Below are 20698 nucleotides of genomic sequence, written 5' to 3'. Positions count from 1 at the left end.
ATTTGGGGGGCAAGACATTTGCCGGAGAATCAGATGAGTGGAGGTGACTTCGGGAATGGAGGGGGAATGGAGGAGCTTGGGAAAAAAGAATACTCATAATTAAGCTTTTTTCATAGATTTTACACTGACGTAGGTCAATCTGCGGTTCATTTGAAGGTTTCATTTTAAACAGTTTAGCTTCCTGGGGGCGCCTGGGTGGCTCAGTCGTTAAGCGTCTGCCTTCGGCTCAGGTCATGATTCCAGGTCCTGGGATCGAGCCCCGCGTCGGGCTCCCTGCTCCGTGCTCCCTCTCTCACTCCCCCTGCTTGTGTTCCTGCTCTCGCTGTCTCTTTCTCTGTCAAATAAATAAATAAAGTCTTTAAAATAAAAAAATAAATATAAATATAAATAAATAAACAAACAAACAAACAGTTTAGCTTCCTGTATGGAAACAGTGGTGCCTTCAAATAGTGTCAGGTCATCTGCATGCTCTGCCATGCTTACACTTTCCTTGGACAGTCTAGACTTTATATTTCATGATAATATGATATAAAATCCTTGCAGATTTATATAAGGGATGGCCAATGATTAACCACTATTCTCTGCTCATCCTTTATCTGCCAGCTCTTCTACCTGTAGAGACTTGGTAACTCTGGAGAGTAAGAGAGTTCCTCATGCTGACATTTCTTCATTTTCAGAATTCTCACTGTTAAGGATACTGTGGATATAAGTTTTTTTGCCTGTACATACTACAGTTTTGCCTTGACTAATCTTATGGTATGCCTGCTGCAAATGCTATTAATAACAATTGTAGGCAAAAGAAATTATATTTGACTTGCTTAAATTTAGGGCTATTACATAGAAACTTTGGAGTCATGTCTATTTTCTGAAAGCAGGCTAGTTCTGTTTCTAATATAACCCATACTTTTGTCTCCTACCGCATTTCCCCATGAAAGCCTGACAGCGTGGTATGTCACTGGTAAGGATGAGAGCCCCTAGGAATCTTACAAAGATGCTGTGCTGTAGAGCACCAGCTCTTAAAACTCCTTTGGATCACAGATCCCTTGATAATTATGATAAAACATAACGTAAGTCTATGAAAAATGTAGACTCTTTCCAAATGAAAATACACACACACACACACAATATATATATAAAAGTTAGGAGTGTCAGGGATCCTGAAGCCAATGCGTTATCTTGTTTAACCTTTTCCTAGACCTGGGGCACTTGGGTGGCTCAGTCAGTTGAGTGTCCGACTCTTGGTTTCAGCTCAGGTCATGATTTCAGGGTCGTGGGATCATGATCTCAGGGTCGTGGGATCAAGCTCCATGTTGGGCTCCACACTCAGGGGGAGTCTGCTTGAGATTCTCTCTCTCCCTCTGCCCTTCCCCCTGCTTTCGTGTACTCCCTCTTTAGAATAAATAAATATTTTTTAAAAAATCCTTTCCTAGACCCTGTGAAGTAGATATTATTATCTCAATTTTACAGATAAATAAACTGACGCCTGGACAAAGTTAAGAGCTAGTAAATAGTAGAGCTGGGATTCAGGTCTAATGCATCTGGCTGAAGCAGAAGAAACAAAAGTACCAGTCATTTCCAGAGTCGATCGGCCACATAGGCAACTCATTAACCAGCAGAGGCTTCTGTTTATCTGCTAGAAAATAAATTTTTATGGCTTGTTCCCTAGTGATAACATGGTTTCAGCAAAGTAAATGTTTGAGAAACATTGTCCAGCCCATTCTGGTGATAAATACCCATATAGTCTATTGCATTTACATAGAGCAGATAGAATGCTTTTCCTGGGTTTCTTTGCAGAATTATTTTTGTCTGTGAGTCTTGCTTTCCTAACAACTGCAAAATGTTATGTTTCTATGGCTACATCAAAATTGTTTTAAATAGGGTTTAAGGGGAAAAAACTAGAAAGGCTTGGACATGAAGTAATGGTGGGAAGATGACTGATATTTTACCTGCCAGACATCACTTTTTAAGCATTTCTCTGAGTCCTGGCCCTTCCCCCATCCCTTCCTTTGCTTTCGCAAACCTGTGCATCCACTGGTTCCATGTGTGTGAAGCCACGATTCCTAGTTCAAGTCCAGTGGCCCGTAGTGATGGCATTTGGGAACACAAGTCAAGTTCTGAAGAACTTGGGCCACCTTTACAGTTGGTACCTGAAGTGGTTGTTAACAGGTTCCCTTGAGAGTAAGATTAGAACTAATAGATGGGTCCAAATTTCCAAAAGTAACTGACAATAGCGGGGACGAAGAGAGAGAGAGTAGGACGGTGTGGAGCTGGCATCTTTCACAGGCTTCTCGACGGGTAGAAGGCGCTGTTCTCCAGTCCTCCCACTAGGGGGCGCCATCCGCCATCCGCTTAGTTCTTGGTGGAGGTTGGTCTGAGGTGGACCATTTCTTCGGGCAACTCCTTTGCTGGGTGGGATAAAATGAGAGTCATCTGATACCAACTCACAGTACATGTCAGAGAAAGGAAAACAGGGAACCAAGGAGATCGAAATTGAATTTTTTGATACTTCTCTTTCCTTCTGCTGGCTGGGATCCTACCTCTCATGGGTGTGTTTTCTTCACCCCAAATCACATAGGTAGGTTTTGAGCCTACTTTTTGTGGCTTCTGAGAATTGGAAGTCTTCTCCCTTCTTCATGTGTTGTTCATTGGTGTGCAAGGGTTGAATTGCAGGATAAACACCCTGTGTTGGACGCGGAGGGGACTCATGGTGACTTTTTGTATTTATGGAAATACAAACCTTGAAGAAATTCTTTTTTTTTTTTTTAAAGATTTTATTTATTTATTTGACAGAGAGAGAGATAGTGAGAGAGGGAACACAAGCAGGGGGAGTGGGAGAGGGAGAAGCAGGCCTCCCGCGGAGCAGGGAGCCCGATGCGGGGCTCGATCCCAGGACCCTGGGATCATGACCTGAGCCGAAGGCAGACACTTAACGACTGAGCCACCCAGGCACCCCAGAAATTCTCTTTAAAAAATACTTGTTGATTGAATGTGTGATAGAACTTCTGGCGCCCCCTGGTGGCTGCTGTAGCTCCTGGCTGGCAAATCTGTACAGTAGAGGGTTTTATTCGCAGAGAGAAGGGAAACCCCGTGCTTCCCCCACCCAGCAGGATACCAGTTCTTCTAACAAGAGTGGGTTAGCCCAGCTTTTGAGACATGTTCTTCAGAGACCAAAACCCAAACAAAACCAAATCCAAACTTGACTGGCGCTTTGGTCTCTTTTTCTCAGGCTTTGTTTCCCTAGGCCTACACTTTTGTTGTTGTTGTTGTTGTTAAGATTTTATTTACTTATTTGACAGAGAGATAGAACAAGTACACAGAGAGGCAGGCAGAGGGAGAGGGAGAAGCAGGCTCCCCGCTGAGCAGGGAGCCCGATGCGGGGCTCGATCCCAGGACCCCGGGATCACGACCTGAGTCGAAGGCAGACGCTTAACCGACTGAGCCACCCAGGCGCCCCAAGTGGAAGTTGTTTTTATACCCCTGATGATTGTCTGTCTTGTTTGATTGATTCCATACCCCTGTCATGAATGAGTGGTCAGTGGGGTTGGGGCTTGTGTCGGGACTGAGGTGTTTGCGGGGTGTGTATGCCCATGTATGTGCGTGAACATGTGTGTGTATGACTGTGTGTAGGGATGTGTGTGTGTGTCCATGTGTGTCTCTGTGTGTGCACCATATGTGTGTGAGGTGTGGGGGGGGATATGGTATGTGTGGGACGATGAGTGGGAAAATGTATGGTATGTGTGATTCTGTGGCACATGGTGCTCATGACTGTGTGTAGGGGTGTGGGGGGTGTATGTGGGTCTCTGTGTGTGAGGTGTGTGTGTGTGTGCCGAACAAGGGCCTGTGCAGCCGGCCCTGATTTTCCCACACATCCTTCCTCCCAGAGCTGCGGCAGTCGCAGACATAGAGAAGTCAGATGCCTGTGGTTCCCCCTGCTGAGCTGAAGAGCTGTATTCAGGGCTGTCTGTGTGTCTTGAATAGAGTATGTATGAATACTCTAGCTCGTGTTCTGTACAAAGCAGAGAGTTTTTTTGATGCTCCATTATTTATCAGCATGAAAATAGCTCCCCAGGAGCAGAATAATCTTGAGAGGAGCACAGACTTGGGCTCACATTCCTCTTTTGCAATCAGTAACATCACCACGCTCCGGGTTTCCCTCCCTCCCTCCCTCCCTCTTTTCTTCCTCTCCCCCGCACTTTTCCTCTTAACGCATTTGAAAACCCTCTGTGGAAGCTGAATCATGTTGTTTCCTTTTTTGGTCGTACTTGAGCTTTCCTCTACTTTCATCAGGCGGAGGCTCGGGATGCGTGAAACAAATCCTTTCCTTGCATTATGCTGTCTGTAATGTGCCTGTTTTGTATGTCGATCTCAGAGAGAATAAGCAGTTCCTTTGGCCTGCCTTGCCCATGCTGAGAGGCGCTCAATAGATGTTTTTGAATGAACGGATTTAATTAAAGTGTAGGTACTAAAGATAAAACAATACTGGATCTCTTATTTGAGGGGAAAAAAATCAACAGCCACAGGGAGAAAAGACAGATTCCAGCATGAGACAGTTTAATAATATCTGAGTGTTAGGGAGTTTCTTTAAATGTGGCCCTCGGTGGTGCCGGCGAGGGAGAGTGAATTCTGGGAACATCTGAGGCCACTTTTTACCCAACAGATGTATCAGGAGCCCTGGAATGAGGCTGAAGAATGTTACCGCACAAACTCCGCATATCCATTCCTGGCACCCACCAGCCTGGGAAATGTGTCTACCAGCTGTCATTACTTGAGGCTTACAGAGCTTCTTAAATAAAGGGATTGTTGAACCAAGAGGCCAGTGACTAATGAAAATGCCCATCATTTGGCTTATCCCAGTGCAGAGACACATTTGTGCACATACTGTCCGCTGATATCACCCTGGATGCCTGCTGAATACACTGCAGATATCATGGTAAAGGCCACTTCTCCTACAGGGAGCTCCTGTGGGCAGCTTTTAGCCTGTCTCCCTCCCTCAAGATGCTGGATTTTCTTCAGAATCCTGTCAGAGGGCCCAGGTTTGATACAGGAAATAGGAGAGGTAGTGGTGACAAAGTTTAGAGAGGTTGTCAGGAGATGCAAGTTGGATGGGTTTGGGTCATGTGGCCTTTGCAGAACCAAGTGTGTGTGTGGGGGGGGGGTAGTCAGGGAGGTGGGTGTGGAATGTAGTGTTGAGTCAGGCCTGACTCACTCTCCCACCCCTGCATTGGGAGCCGGATACGCAAACCACAAGCCCTGAGAGTGGGAGGGGGTGGCTCCTCAAAGAAAATGTGACTTTTGCTCAGAGAACGGGTTAACGGGGCTCGGCCGACAAGAACAGGGAATACCTCTTACAGGTATCAAGTGGTACCATTGTGAGGTAGGAACTGGTGATGCAGTGGGGTCCCGGGTCCTATCGAGGTAATTCAGAATATTTTGAATGAAAGGAAACAGTGAAATTCAGTCCACAAATACCATTTTGTGGAGGAAATGTGGAATTTGCTGTTGATCAAAAAGCTTTTTTGTCTCTAGTTTGGAGATTAGAGACACATTTCCTGTGTAGAGAGTGAGGGTCTGCAGTGTGGCTGGAGGACACACAGAGGCTGCCCCCACCCCCAGAGTTTCTAATTCGTAGGTTCACTTTAAGGCAAAGGACTTAAACGCTCCATTTCCCAAAGAAAGAAGGAAAGGAAGGGAGTCAGCCAATGGCTCAATAAATACATTAAAGGATGTTCAGACTTCCTTTAGCAATCAAATGTGTTCAAATGAAACCAACAATGGTGTGTCATTTCCACCTACTTGCCGTAGTTTTAGACGCACTGAACTCAGTGTTGATTAAGGTTGAGGGAGAAGCTGTCTCGTACACCGTCATTTAAAAAGGTAAATTAGTACAGCCTTTCTGGAGGGCAGTTTTGCTATATGTATGCAAATATTAAAATGTGGTTTTTTGTTTTGTTTTGTTTTTTTGTTTTTTGTTTTCAAGATTTTATTTATTTATTTGACTGAGAGAGACACAGCGAGAGAGGGAACACAAGCAGGGGTGTGGGAGAGGGAGAAGCAGGCTTCCCGCAGAGCAGGGAGCCCGATGCGGGGCTCGATCCCAGGACTCTGGGATCATGATCTGAGCCGAAGGCAGACGCTTAACGACTGAGCCACCCAGGTGCCCCCAGAATTTATTTTTCTAGTAAGTTCCCTGGTGATGTTGATGCTGTTGGTCCAGGGCAACACTTTGAGAGCTGCTTTAGAGAAAACCATAGTGGTTGATAGAACTTCCTTAATGACTTGCTACTATTGACACTTTTTTTTTTTTTAAGTTTTTATTTATTTATTTGACAGAGAGAGACACAGTGAGAGTGGGAACACAGGCAGGGGGAGTGGGAGAGGGAGAAGCAGGCTCCCCACCGAGTAGGGAGCCCGACGTGGGACTTGATCCCAGTACTCCGGGACCATGACCCGAGCCGAAGGCAGACGCCCAACGACTGAACCACCCAGGCGCCCCTAAAATGTGTTTGTTTTGACACTACAATCCCATTTCTAGACCCTTAAGAAATCATTGTGTGTGAAAAGATCCATGCGTAGGGTTATTCATCACAGTTTCACTTATAATGAGGAACAGTGAACCCCCTAAATGTCCCTCCATGGAGAACAAATGATGTAAATGTTGGTAGACACCGAAAGGCTTATAACTGCAAGTAAGCGACAGAGCAGAACACTTGGGCTCTACGGGGTCAGGAAGGGCACTGGTTTCATATCCTGGTCCCCACTTCCTCCCCTGGGGAGCAGAGCTCCTGCTGAAAACAGAAGTAGGGATTAAGTCCTCACCTCTAGCAGAGGGTGGTATGCTCTTTAAATCCCATTTGTGTAAAAACTATCTGTCTGTCTGCCTATCTATCCATGCTCATAATTACATGCTTGTATATTTTTAAGAGGAGTATTTGGAAGTTTTTGTCTATTCAGTCATCAAATACTATCAGCAGACAGAGCAAGGTAGGCAAGGTGCTTTGTGTTCATGGAGCCACTTCTAGTCGGGAAGGACAGATAATAATTAGAAAAAATAGAAATAATTTGATGCCAGATGTAAAAAGTGCTTTGACAAAGATAAAAACAGGGTATATTGTTCACCAACATTTTAACAGTGGCTGTTTATCAAAAGCACAACTATGGGTGAGTCTTCCCTTCGTCTTTGTTCTTTTCTGTGTCATCAAAAACTCACCTTTTCGGGCACCTGGGTGGCTCAGTTGGTTAAGCGACTGCCTTCGGCTCAGGTCATGATCCTGGAGTCCCAGGATCGAGTCCCGCATCGGGCTTCCTGCTCAGCAGGGAGTCTGCTTCTCCCTCTGACCCTCCCCCCTCTCATGCTCTCTCTATCTCATTCTCTCTCAAATAAATGAATAAAATCTTTAAAAAAAAAAAAACTCACCTTTTCAAAGATCATGATCCAGCAGGGCCCCCAGACAACTTGTGTCTTTTCTACTCCACCAACATTACCTGGACAGTTCTGCCCCCGACTTGCTTCGCTTTAGCTACACTTGCTCTGAAGCAGAGGCTCCTGTTCTCTCTACCAGGATCCTGTCACCCCAACACTTCCCACATCCATCCCTCAGGCCTCAGCCTGTCCCCTTCCTTATTTATCTCCACTGACCACCGCCTCCCTTGGCCTTTGCCTTGCCCCTGCGCTTTTCTGATAAAGCATACTCCACAGTTTGTAAGTTACATATTTATTTCTTTGCTTCCTAAACTCACTAATGTGCAAGCTCCCTGTGGACAAGAACTGGATTTGGTTTGTCAGTTGTAAAATCTGTGGAACGACTGAATGAAAGAATGAACATGTGTATTATTTTTCCCTTAAAGGTATTTAAAATACTTTTAAGACAAAGCACAATGTTTTTTTTGTAAAGAAATTCTTTGCTTTATAAAACAGTTCAAGTTGCTTTTTAGGATGAGGTGGTGGGCTCCAGGTTGGGCATGGAGCCTACTGAAAAAAATAAAAATAAAATGAGGCAAATGTTGGGGAGGGGTGGAGTTTTATCTCTATTATACATACCAGGTGTGTATATCCATTAGGGTTGGGGAGAAAGCCTAGAATTTATACTTCCTGCCAGAAAGGTGTAAGTCCTAGACATACAAACTTTGGTGCCTGACTGCACCTTGGGCAATCCCTAATGTCTCAGGGACTCATGTGATCATCTGAAAACAAGGATATTCAGCCCAGTGATCTTTGGTCCTTTCCATTTAAAAATTCCTGTGGTTCTGTGAGATCTCGGGTGGATGCTTAGGTTTGGAGTCACTGACTTATCATTTGTTCAGAAAATGATTTGAAGCAAACACATGCTACTCCGTAGTTGTCTATGCCTTGGCAAAAGGAAGTGGAAAATCCATATAGTATTACCACATCTTATATGATGAGGTACTGAGAAGGACAGTAAGGATAACCTTACTTATGGCACTTCTATAAGATAATACAACAAAATAACTGACTATGAGTCCGTATGAAAACAGTTTCTAAAAAAATATCTTATGGGTGAGAATCGGAAATAACACCAGGTGGTGTTAAAGGCAAAGAACAATAGTGATTAATTTCTTTATAGGATGTGGGTCAATTATGACTTTAGCCTATGAATTGGCAAAATACTCATATTTATTATATAGTATTTCTGGATTTATCATATTATTTTCAAGAAATATTCGAGAAGAATTCAAGAAGAGAATATTCTCTCAAAGATTATATCCTTCATACAATATCCAAATCCATTCTGCCTGGAAGACTGAGTATTGACTCCCTCTTCCCTTCAGCTTTGTCGTCCACACGTGTCATCTTTAAAGACACCACTGCCTAATTTCCAGAAAGGCGGTATTACAGCTCAGGTCATTGCAGTTGGGGGAAGGGTGGGCTCAGTCCTGCTTTCAGGATAGTTAGACCACGTCATCCACGTGGCAGGCTTGAGTCTCACGGCTGGGCAATTTTCTGGCTTTAAGAAAAAGACACCACTGTGATATAAGATGCATTTTTTTTTTAAGATTTTATTTATTTATTCATGAGAGACAGAGAGAGAGAGAGAGAGGCAGAGGGAGAAGCAGGCTCCCAGGGAGCAGGGAGCCCGATGCGGGACTCGATCCCAGGACCCTGAGATCATGACCTGAGCCGAAGGCAGATGCTTAACGACTGAGCCACCCAGGCGCCCTAAGATGCATTTTTGAAAGAACCAAAATGTCGTCTTTCTCACAATGATGTGGAATGACATTTAAGGCAGGCTCTTCCCATATTGCCATCTAGGGGAATTGAAGATGCTAAAACACCCCAAAAGAAGTTGTATTGTGAAGGAAGCATGAGGCTGCTTATCACCAAGGGACTCGGCGGTGCCGCAGCATAAAGGTAGACTTTTAGTTCTCTCTTACGTAACAGTCCTCGGGTATGTTGGTCTAGGGCAGCAGGCCGCTCTGCTCCTGAGGTCAGCCGGGTGTGACTCCATCCATCTGTTCTGCCATCTCCCAAGTGTGGTCCTCGTCCACACCGTAGAAGCTGGCCCAGCACCAGCCCACAACATGGGGCAAGCACAGCAGTTTTCTTTTTAAAAACATCACCCCCTAGGGGCGCCTGGGTGGCTCAGTCGTTAAGCATCTGCCTTCGGCTCAGGTCATGGTCCCAGGGTCCTGGGATCTAGCCCCACATCGGGCTCCCCGCTCAGCGGGAAGCCTGCTTATCCCTCTCCCACCTCTCTCGCTGTGTCTCTGTCATAAATAAAAATAAAATCTTTAAAACAAAAACAAGAAAAAAAATGTCACCCCAAAGTCATACCTGCCACCTGGCTCACTTCCCCCAGGCCAGAACTAAGTCACAAGACCACGCCTGCCTGCAGAAAGGGCAGGGAAATGTGGCCTCTACTGGGTGGCCATGTGCCCCGTGGAAACTCAGGGGGCTCTTTTACCAGAAGAGATAAGGAAATAATGGCCAGGGGAGGAAGTTAGACTCTGCTGTGGTGGTTGTGGAAGTCCAAAGAATAAGGGTGCAGAAGGCACATGATGCTAGAGAAGTGTTACAGGTTTTTTTTTATTTATCATCATTAAAATAGTATGTGTGTGTGTGTTTACACTTGTACAGAAGCAAAAGAACCATGAGTTATGCTTCACACTTTGTATAGGAGATAACTTTTGACATTTTTTTTTTAAGATTTTATTTATTTGACAGAGAGAGAGACAGCGAGAGAGGGAACACAAGCAGGGGGAGTGGGAGAGGGAGAAGCAGGCTCCCCGCGGAGCATGGAACCAGACGTGGGGCTCAATCCCAGGACCCTGGGATCATGACCTGAGCCGAAGGCAGACACTTAACGACTGAACCACCCAGGAGCCCCAACTTTTGACATTTTTTCAAGCTTCCAACAGTTAAAATTTTTCATTGCCTTTTGGAAGATAGAGGAGGGCAATGCGACGCCTTCCTTCAATATATCCATATTTTCACTCACCAAGTTGAGGCTTTGCTGGACACTCCAGAGCCACAAGGATCTCTTTTGCCCTCTGGGCAGAGTTGAATTTACCATGAAGCAAATGCAGCTTAAACTTCAGGACCCCTCACTTGGATAGGCCCCCTCCAGGGTCTCCAGAAGGGCCCTAGCATTGTATTCACAAGATCCTTTTGTAGTTTTCTTAGAGAGCTCCCCAGATTCTTAAGCTTCCTGCCGTACAGAACCAGGCCTCGGCAACGTGTGCCATGCCTCCATCCACCACTGAGCCCCACCACTGTTCCCACTTTTTCCCAGATGGGAAGAGGCTCCCACCTAGTATAGTAGTTCTCCTTTACCCACCAGAGATAAACCCCCAGTGGATGCCTAAACCACAGATAGTACCAAATCCTATATACACTATGTTTTTTCCTATACATACCTATGATTTGGTTTAATTTATCTATTAGGTACAGTAAGAGATTAACAACAATAATTAACCATAAAATAGAACTATTATAACACCATACTGTAATGAAAGTTATTGAATGTGGTCTTTCTTTCAAAATGTCTTATTGTACTGCACTCATCCTTCTTCTTGTGATGATGTGAGATGGTAAAATGCCTACTTGATGAGAAGAAGCAAGGTGAATGAGGTCCACATTGGGACCCCCGCTTTAGGCTGCTCTTGACCTTCTGACAGTGTGTGAGGAGAATCATCAGCATCCAGACCCTGGTTGATTGCAGGGAACTGAAATTACAAAAAGGGACATGGCGACTAAGGGAGGACTCCTGGAGTCCGGGGTACCTCATCAACATGGTTTCTTGGAAGAAACCACTCTAAAAGGGAGGTACCCCAAAAGGAGAGCATCCCAAAGAGACATTAGAACTGATTTTTTTTGCCCCTTCCACATAAAGCTCACCTTTGATATCCTGGCCCAATTTTGTATGTCCTTGCTCATGTGTATCAGTAGGAAGTCCCTGGGAAAATCTTTTTGATGGCACCTTGGCTCCCCAGGCAAATGCCTCCTTGGAATGAGGGTGTCACTTAGATTAGACCACAGGCTACCCACTAGTACCCATGGCCCCACCATGCTGCATGTCATCCAAGCTTGCCGCTTCTTGTGTTGATCTCTGGCAGGTTTGGGTTCTCCGTGTAAGGGCCCTTTCGGTTAGAACTTCCCTATAACTGTTGGAGGAAGAGAACCTGTTGGTTCCACTTTCAGATTCAGAAATTAATTTTTAATCAGCCTAAAGCATTGTTTCTGGGGTGGAACTTGATGGTATATGGGGACAAAGTGGGGAGAGATGGGTGCAAATACACAACACATAATTTTGCATATAATTTCAGAGTGGTCACAATCTTTGAAACCCCTCTTGCTAAGCCCCTACTCTACAAGTTGAAAATGTAGTCAACTTGACCTGTTTTGTTTAGAAAAGGCCATACTAATACCTTCCTCATAATAATACCCTCCAATACTGTGGGGCCAAAGGGTGCGGATTAGAGGAGATAATTCACGTCAAGAGCGCTTAGCACAGTGTCTGACACATAGTATGTAGTTATAATTGCTCATTTCTGCTGGAGTTTTGATGATCTTTTTTTTTTATTTAATTTTTAAAGATTTTATTTATTCATTTGAGACACAGAGATACAGAGAGAGAGCGAGCATGAGCAGGGGGGGAGGCAGAGGGAGAGGGAGAAGCAGGCTCCCCGCTAAGCCAGGAGCCCCACGTGTGGCTCGATCCCAGGACCCTGGAATCATGACCCGAGCCGAAGGCAGACGCTCAACCATCTGAGCCACCCAGGCGCCCCTGGGGTTTTGATGATCTTGACGATTTTCATGAGTTCTTAGGTAATAACAATATTAGCTTTTGGTTGCTATTATTTTCCCCAGCCTGTCGTTTGCCTTTTAATATGAAGGCAAACATTTATTAGCTTTATTCTTCTTATGTAGCCAAATCTGCAATCTTTATTTTGTGTGTGATTTCATTAATTACTGGAAAGATTGGACAGTCATCCTTCTGACAGAGCTTTGACAGATTCTGTTGCTTCTGGATTGTTTTCTCCCCCTGGCTTGATTCTTATTATTTAGCATTCTAATCCATCTGGATTTATCTTGGTATATGCTCTGGGGTAGAGGTTTAACTTAATCTTTTTCTCCATTGCCAACCACTTATTCCGCAACCACTTATTAAATAACCTTCCCCTCCCCACTGTATTATAACATCTTCTTTATCATATAATACATTCCTATGTTTTGTAAGTGTCTTTTTCTTGGCTTTCCATTCTGTTTCACAGAACAAGGATATGCCTATTTTGGCATTAATGTGTCTTAATATCTTGTAGACCTAATCCCCTTCTCGACTCTCTCTTTTTTAAAGAATCTAAAATATGCTCACTTGTTTATTTTTCTAAATAAACTTTTGGAAAATATTGACAAATCCCAAGAAAAAAATCCTAGGAATTTGATTGAGATTGCATTAGATTTATTAATTAGTTGGGTAGTATTGCCATCTTTAAATATTTAGTTTTACCAACTTGAAACATTGTGATGTCTTTTCGCTTATTCAGCTAGTTGGTTAGCTGATATTTATTAGTGATGAAAATGAGCAATGTGTTAACATTTGTAGTTTTTGTTTTGTTTTGTTTTTTTATTTGAGAGAGAGAGAATGAGAGACAGCATGAGAGGGAGGAGGGTCAGAGGGAGAAGCAGACTCCCTGCCGAGCAGGGAGCCCGATGCGGGACTCGATGCGGGACTCGATCCCGCGACTCCAGGATCATGACCTGAGCCGAAGGCAGTCGCTTAACCAACTGAGCCACCCAGGCGCCCCTTAACATTTGTAGTTTTAAAACAATGTTAACATACTTAAAAAGACAGGTTTCCCTTCTCCCCACTTTGTACTATAACAGAGCAGTAAAAGGACATATTTTCCTTCAATTTTCACACACATGTGGTTTCAGAACCCAAACACAGGAAGATTTAACAGTCACGAAGAATTACTGTCATGAAATCCCCCCCAACTGAGGATTTAAGTAGAGTGGGTGTCCCAGTTATTTTGGAAATCTTTTTGTGGTTTTATTCTTTCTCTGGGTGGACATTCCCCACCCCCCAAACCTCCCTCCTAACTGCTCCCCCCATCTCTGCTGTCCTTTCCAAATGCCATCCCAATCTGTTATATTCCAAGTTCTTAGTGACAATATTTCATAAATTGAAAATGGGGTCATGTATTTATAAATAGAATGGGTAGAATATTTGCTCTCAGGATGATCTCAGAAAACCTGGGTCATGTGATCAATGTTGCTTTAGTGTTCCAGGTGTATTATTAGGGAAATTTATTCTGGAGGTAGAATAGAGGAGAGGGAATAAAATGGCTGCAGGAGAAGGAGTATTATTCTATTTCAATTTCCTAAATTCTTTCATCCTCTTTAACTCAAGCCTTAGATTCTACCCACTGTCTAACCATGGTGAATGTCGATCTCTCAGATTTGGAGTAATAGTCTTATTACTTAAATTAAGTAATTCATAAACTTAAATTCATAAACAACTGAGAAACTTAAATTCATAAACAACTGAGAAAGGGTTTCAGATGGTTTTCTTGTCTGAGGCTTAACATGTAATGCTGCCTGATTCAGAGGGCCCACTTTTCTTAATGCCTAATCTCCTGAAAAGGAATATAAGTTCAACAGAAAAATACAAGGGCACCTGGGTGGCTCAGTCAGTTAAGCGTCTGCCTTCAGCTCAGGTCATGGTCCCAGGGTCCTGGGATGGAGCCCGAATCGTGCTCCCTGCCCAGCAGTGAGTCTGTTTCTCCCTACCGCCCCTCTGCCTGCTTGTGCGTTCTCTCTCTCTCTCTCAAATAAACAAAATCTTAAAATAAAAAATAGAAGAACACAAAATGTGCTAAATCAATAACAATAATTTTACAAGATCGTCTACCTGCTTAACAGGCTCTGTAATTGCAATAATGCTGTTTAGCTGGAAAAACCACTTATGTCTCCTGGAATGGAAAATATTTCTAAATTTAAAGATAGTTCACTGCTTTAATTGGATCTTTTGTGTTTATTTTTGGCTTGTTTTCAACTTTGGATTTGTGGTCGTTGGTGGGAAGAATTAGGGATAATATTGGGGTTATTTTCCTCACTTAGCATGAACAGACTGACCTATTTCTATTTCTGTCCTTCGTACTCAACAGCTATTTCTCTAATACTCCTACATCCCAGGGTAGAGTTAAAGTGAACTTTCTCATAATGTCAATAAACATACAGTCATGGTGTCTGATGGGGACGGGAGAGAACTTCACAGAACTGGCTCTTAAATGACACTAGTTCAGTGTAAACATCATAAAATAGATTTATTTTTTTTCCCACCTCCCACTGAAAGCTGACACAGTATAACTCCACTATGTGGCAGTTCTGCTGTAAGTCTGATCTTAACCCAGGCTGAATGGCATACTTTCTGGGTAAGTCAAACTTTACTTTTGTGATATAGAACAAAATAAATCAGAGGGTCGACTTGACAAGAATTGTTCACCAGAGCAAAGCCTGGACAAGGGTCTCTGAGAGGCCCTCGGTGGGGAGCTTGGCCAAGTCTTTAAAGGATGCAATCTAGATCCCTTTTAATCTTTCTGGAGCTCTGAAAGAGTATTAACCATGGACATAAATCTGGCTCTTCTCTTAAAAAATTAGAAAGGAGGCTCTCTTTATGATACAATTTTCAGCACAAATGCATTGTACAAATTCTGATTTGGGTGTGTTTGGGTAGTGGAGGGAAGACTGTAATTCTACAGGTGATTGTAGCCTATAGGTAAGAATCACATCTGATCTCACAAAGTTAAGACTGTAATGTTAACATATTTGAATAGGTCAGATGCCCTTATTGGCCATGTTGTCTTGTGCAGACATCGGCCTGTTGTTGCCTGGTTAGACTGAGGTTGGCCAGGAAAGCAGACCTTCTGCTGGTGCGGGGCAGGGGGTGGTGGGGGAGGGGGGCGGGGGGCGGGGGGCGGGCGGGGAGCTAGGTATTCTTAGCTGTGGCTTTCATGCCAGCTAAGCAGGAAGTGGGGACTGCAGCAGCACTCTGTTGAGAGGAGTGTCTAGCTGACGGAATGGCAAGTTACCCAGTGGCCTCGAGGACATTCTGCTTTCTTCCAGTCTGATATAGCACCAAAGGTACCAACAGACTAGCGTTCTAGATTCAGTCCCGGCGCCAAATAGCTGTATGACTTCAGACAGGTGGTTGCCCTTTCTGCTTCAGCTACCTCACCTGCAAACTGAGAATGAGAAGACCTGCCCCACTACTGAAGAGAATGATTATAAGGATTGGATGAATCTTTATTGATAATAAGGTACTGTTAAGTCATTATGTCTTAGGGACCTCCCAAGGCCGTTTAGCTTGGTAAGTGAGAAGAGAACATTCAGGGATCAGGGTGATGGAGTTCCCAGCGCGGGGAATGCCCCATCGTGTCTTGGAAACCTCATCCCGTGAACAGATGGCTCTCAAAAAAGCAGGGTTGGGGGACTGGGAGACATTCTGCGGAGGTTCCACTGAGGCACGTCAACCGAGTTGCTGTTCTCCGGGCCAGTGCTTTTCCTACACGCTTCAGAGCTGCCCAGCCACTTCGGTGACATCATCCATCTGGCATGTAATCTTAGTTGAATTCCATGTATCTCTTGCTCACCAGATTCCTAAATTGTGAGAATACGGATACATTGACGGGCTTGTCTGCCTGCCCGCCTGACCTTTCGGTTTTCTCTGTGGCTGCTTCAGCCCCTATCCCCTCGTGCCATCCTGCCCCCACCCCTTGCCTCCTCCACTCCCACCATCTCAGAGCAGAAGCTTTCTCATCTTACTGGCTGTCAGAAACTTGGTTTCCTTAGCAGTCGGTTTTCCTGTCGTTCCCCTGTAAAAGTGTTCCCATCACACTTGGATTTCTTACAGCGCTGATGCTTTCCGAACAAGTGGAGTGAAAGCTAAGGACACAAATTCCAGTTCTGCTTCTTTACCCTCTGGGGCAGAGGCTGTCTGCTTTCTCTAGGTTGTTTGGGGCAGGGAAATGCAGTTCTCTGGGTCTCCCAATCTTGACTCCTTCTCTCCCATCCCCCAGGTTGCTACCAGAATGATCTTTCTAAATGGAAATGTTACTTACTTGCTCAAAGCCTGATGACTCCCCTCTGCCCATCCAGGTTCCCTGGGCCCCTGGACACACTGATGGCTTTGTTTTGGCCCAGCACCATGTTGGCCTCCACAAGGTTTAAAACAATTTAAATTAGTAAGAACATTAAAGATTGGAAGATGTCTTATAAAATCCACAGTTTGAGTTTCTCTTGGAAGGTTGTTAGATGGCAATGCTGGGCACCAGGAACTGGGCAGGGCTGCCTCTTAGCCACAGCAGGCTTCTCCAGATGGCACACCTCCTGCTACAGCCTCGTCACTCCCTTACGTTACCTGGGGAGGTTCTGGGGTTTGCTCCCCCCATTACAGCATCAAGTTCAACTTGAGTTAAAATCAACTTTTTACCAGGTATATGGGATCCATACCAGTTAGGCCCCAACTACATCTGCCCCCAACTCCTGCCCCATCCCTACAGGCTTTTCTAGAATAGCTTTGCTATGAAATGGTTAGTTGTTTGCCTGTTTGAGTTTGCTTACCCTTTCATTTTATTTTATTTTGTTATTTTTTTTAACTGAAGAGACCCATCTTGCAGATCCCTCTGGAGCATCCATTACAGGCAAGGGTGTGCCTGGCTTGGCCACACCACAATTATGGGGTGTTTCAAGGAAGTTACATTTCAGATTTTCATGGCGTATTGATCCAAAGCGTCTGTGAAGGGCAAGAAGCAGAGGAGGGAAGAGAGCAGATGGGGCCCTTTCTGTGCTTTCGGTCATTTCCAAAACAAATACATTTCATTTGGCTACGTGGTCATGTGTTTGCAGACATTCTGCTCTGTGATGCTGAGGACATAGCAAAATGGTTTACCTTGGTTAGGATATCTGTTTTCAAACATTGCCCATTCTTTCCCAGAATTACAGGAAAATTGATATATCAGCCTCGTTACTTGAACTTCTAGACAATAAAATAAATTCAAGCTATTGAGTAATTACTTCCTTTATTGTTGTTCACATTAAGTCCAGGAGCTTGCCGAGGAGTGATGTTCAGAAACCTGGGCACTTGCTTCTCCAGTTTCAAGATACTGATGCATAGGTTGGGTTTTATCTTACTGGGGCCATTACTTGCTCCAGGTTGCACTCTGTGCTGGTACCCAAACTTGATTTCCCCAGGAGGAGTCAGGCTTTAGGAATTTATGTTATCCTAGCCAAACTCATAAGATCTATTACTAAACTAGAATATTCCTTTTCTTTTCATTTACTGAACACCTACTAAGTGTGTGGCCCTGTCCTAATGTCTGGAGAAACAAAAATAAATCACAAATATGATGTGGTCCCTACCATTTAGAAGCTTATGGTATAGAAGTAGGACAGATATGTAAGCAAATACATTATATATCATGTGCTAAGAGTAGGGTGACCTTATATCTTGGGGACATCCTAGTGTATGCCTGCTGTCTGGTATAACTACTAATAGTGCCGCCTTTCAAACCATCTAAGGGCCACAGTAAAGGTTTCTGTTAACGTTTGGGGTATAGAGATGGTAGATGGGGGAGAAATCAGCCGTTTTTCCAGAGTAGACTCTTGAGCTGGGTGATGAAGGAAGTTTGGGCAGTCAAGGTCAGGGAGCTCAATGTGTGGGCAAGGGGGAGGGGCACGTGCAAAACTGCAGGCAAAAGGGAAATTGTTCCGGAAGCAGCAGTCAGTCCAAGCTAGTCATTGTTTGCCAAATTTATCCTGTGAAAAAAATTCCCCAAGATACTTGGTAAAAATACAGATTGCCAGGTCCTGCTGGTAATCTGGATTGGTATTTTTAAAGAAGCACCCCAGATAATTCTGGGACATACTGAAAGTTCAGAACCAATTCTCTACTGATTATGGCAAGGAATACAAAGGGCTGGGAGTAAAGAGGAGCAGGAACAGCAAGACTAGAGCACAAGTCACCTATTAGTCAGGTGGGGGGACCCCAGGTGGGAAAACCCTCAGAGGTAGAACTAGTTGGAAGACATTTCCAGTAGACCTATGAAAAATGGACAGTGTGGGAACTATATGTCAGCTACAATGGGGATGCAGAGGAATGAAAAGATTAGAGAACTACTCGGGAGGAAGAATGAACAGGACCTAGGATATGCCGGTTACTGATTTCCAGGCAATAAAACACTTGTGTGAAATCCAGAAACCTAGGGGACCTTACAACCTGAAGGTTTAAATGGTGAGCCATAAACCTAAAAAGACAAAGAACTGGATAACGTTGTGATGTATTTCATGTGGACGTTAAAAAAAAAAATGACTCCTGCTTACTTCCCATTGTTGTGATCTCCAGAACAGTCATGACAGTTGTGTTTATCTCTGGAAAGGAGCTGGATGAGCTCTAAAGCATCCTGACACACCCAACCCTTTTATCTAGACTTCAGGCAAACCTCTGCCCTTCTGTTAGGGTAAGACTACTTGCCTTATTTTTGCTTCTGTTTTTGTTATGGAATGTGTGAGACAGTCATGACTCCTCAACAGTACCAACCCCCGATCAAGGCAGATGGTCGGCCTGGTGCAGTTTCAGCATGACTTTGTTCCTAAATTCTGGAGCTGCCCTTTCTGTGAGAACCTGACGTCACCTCACAGATTCACCGCAACTCTGGGAAATTACAATAGGACAAGAAACGCCCTATCCAGGCCAGGAGATCGTGAAGCCTGGTGTTTGCGGTTTGTGGCAGCTGGCTTCCTTGGTGCACTGGAAATTCTGAGGCGAGCAATCCCTATATGGAAAATGAAGAAAATCCGAGGAGAGCTCTGCTATTTTCCTCTGCCTTCCAACATAAAGAGGGTTTTTATTGTGAAGGCTGCCTTCACCAGGCCTGTTGGCATACTTCTGAAGCAGCAAACGAAGTCGGAAAGCGGAGACTTAGAAGTTATGAAGAGAAAGCCTCAAAAAAGGAGAATGGGAAACCGATCAGGCTATAATTTCACGGGGTAATTTGGCACCCTTGACCAGAGACCTGGCCCCAGAGCGTCCACGAGTGCGGTTTGGGGAGGGACAAAACATCTACAGTTCCAGTGCTTGGCTACTCTTGTAGCGTTGCTGAGGAATTTCCAAATCCTGGGAGCGACAGGGTCGGAGGTGAGCAGGCTGAAATCTTCCACGCTGTCAGTGTCGGGGAGGGGGAGAAACACCAGGCAACAGCGACCTCAAAGTTTTTTTTTTTTTCAATAAGGGGCTTCACTTCTGTGCGGCCCAATGTCACAACGCCATTAAGTCACAGTAGCAAGATGAGAAAATAAGAAGGGAAGGAGGAAAAGTCCAGCGTGCACGGACCCGGAAAAAGGATCTTCCCTGCTCCTGCCGCTGACGGAGCTGTTGGGGGCGCCTGGGTGCTCTGCCCGCCGGAGTCGCAGCGGGGCAGCCCCCTTCCCGCAGTCCGGGCGCGACCAGAGCGGCGCCGCGGCGGGGGGATCGGGCGGGCGCGCCGAGGACTTCAAAGGCCCGGCGCTGCCGCCGCCCCCGCGCGCGCGCGCGAATAGTACGGTCCAAGGGGGCGGCTCCTGGGGCGCGGCTCCCGCGGCAGCTGATGCGCGCCCCGCCGGCCGGGAGGCGGGAGCCAGAGACCCCCGAGACCCGAGCCGCCCGGCGCCGCGGGCCGGGGCCCTGAGGAGGCCCCAGGAGAGGCATCTTCCCGGCGGGAGTCGCCGGCGCGGAGGTGGCCGCGGCCGCACCGTTCGGAAAGGAGGACGAAGAGGAAGCTGCGCTGCTTGCCGGCGGAGAGGAAGCGCTCCACCCGGGCCCCCGACGGCGCTCGTTTAACCACATCCGTGCCTCCGCTGGAAACGCTTACAGGCGCCTGTCACCCGTTCCCTCCATTTTGAAAGGGAAAAAAGGCTCTCCCCCTTCCCCTACTCTTAGGACCTGGAGCCGGAGGAGCCGCGCTCATGGCGTTCAGCCCTTGGCAGATCCTGTCCCCAGTGCAGTGGGCGAAATGGACCTGGTCCGCGGTGCGCGGCGGGGGCGCCGGAGAGGACGAGGCCGGAGGGCCAGAGGGCGACCCCGAGGAGGAGGACTCGCAAGCCGAGACCAAATCCTTGAGTTTCAGGCAAGTACACGCATCCCTGCCGAGATGCAGACGTGCTGCCATCCATCCATCTGCGGCTCATTCTGTGTGCGTGTGTGTG

General features: G+C 45.6%; 1 protein-coding gene across 7 annotated transcripts in view; it reads left to right on the top strand.

Annotated features, from left to right (window-relative positions):
* Window positions 1–20698, top strand: part of TACC1 (transforming acidic coiled-coil containing protein 1) — a 90025-nt gene that overhangs the window by 11405 nt on the left and 57922 nt on the right. Inside the window, exon 1 of one of the 7 annotated variants that reach the window (XM_045879869.2) lies at window positions 19990–20619. The exons of 3 other annotated variants lie outside the window; for them this stretch is intronic. In XM_045879869.2, the coding sequence (XP_045735825.1) occupies window positions 20459–20619 (161 nt within the window). In that variant the 5' untranslated portion in view covers window positions 19990–20458. Of the gene's footprint in view, window positions 1–19989; window positions 20620–20698 lie in introns of those variants that run through there. 3 more of the 7 variants (XM_045879871.3, XM_045879874.3, XM_045879875.3) reach the window with 3 other exon arrangements.

Source organism: Mirounga angustirostris, unplaced genomic scaffold, assembly GCF_029215605.1.
Source record: "Mirounga angustirostris isolate CCGP_5_RB_7025 unplaced genomic scaffold, mMirAng1.0.hap1 SCAF_2, whole genome shotgun sequence".
Lineage (NCBI taxonomy): Eukaryota > Metazoa > Chordata > Mammalia > Carnivora > Phocidae > Mirounga > Mirounga angustirostris.
The sequence above is the reverse complement of the archived record's forward strand: the minus strand, read 5'-3'. Positions and strand labels throughout refer to the sequence as shown.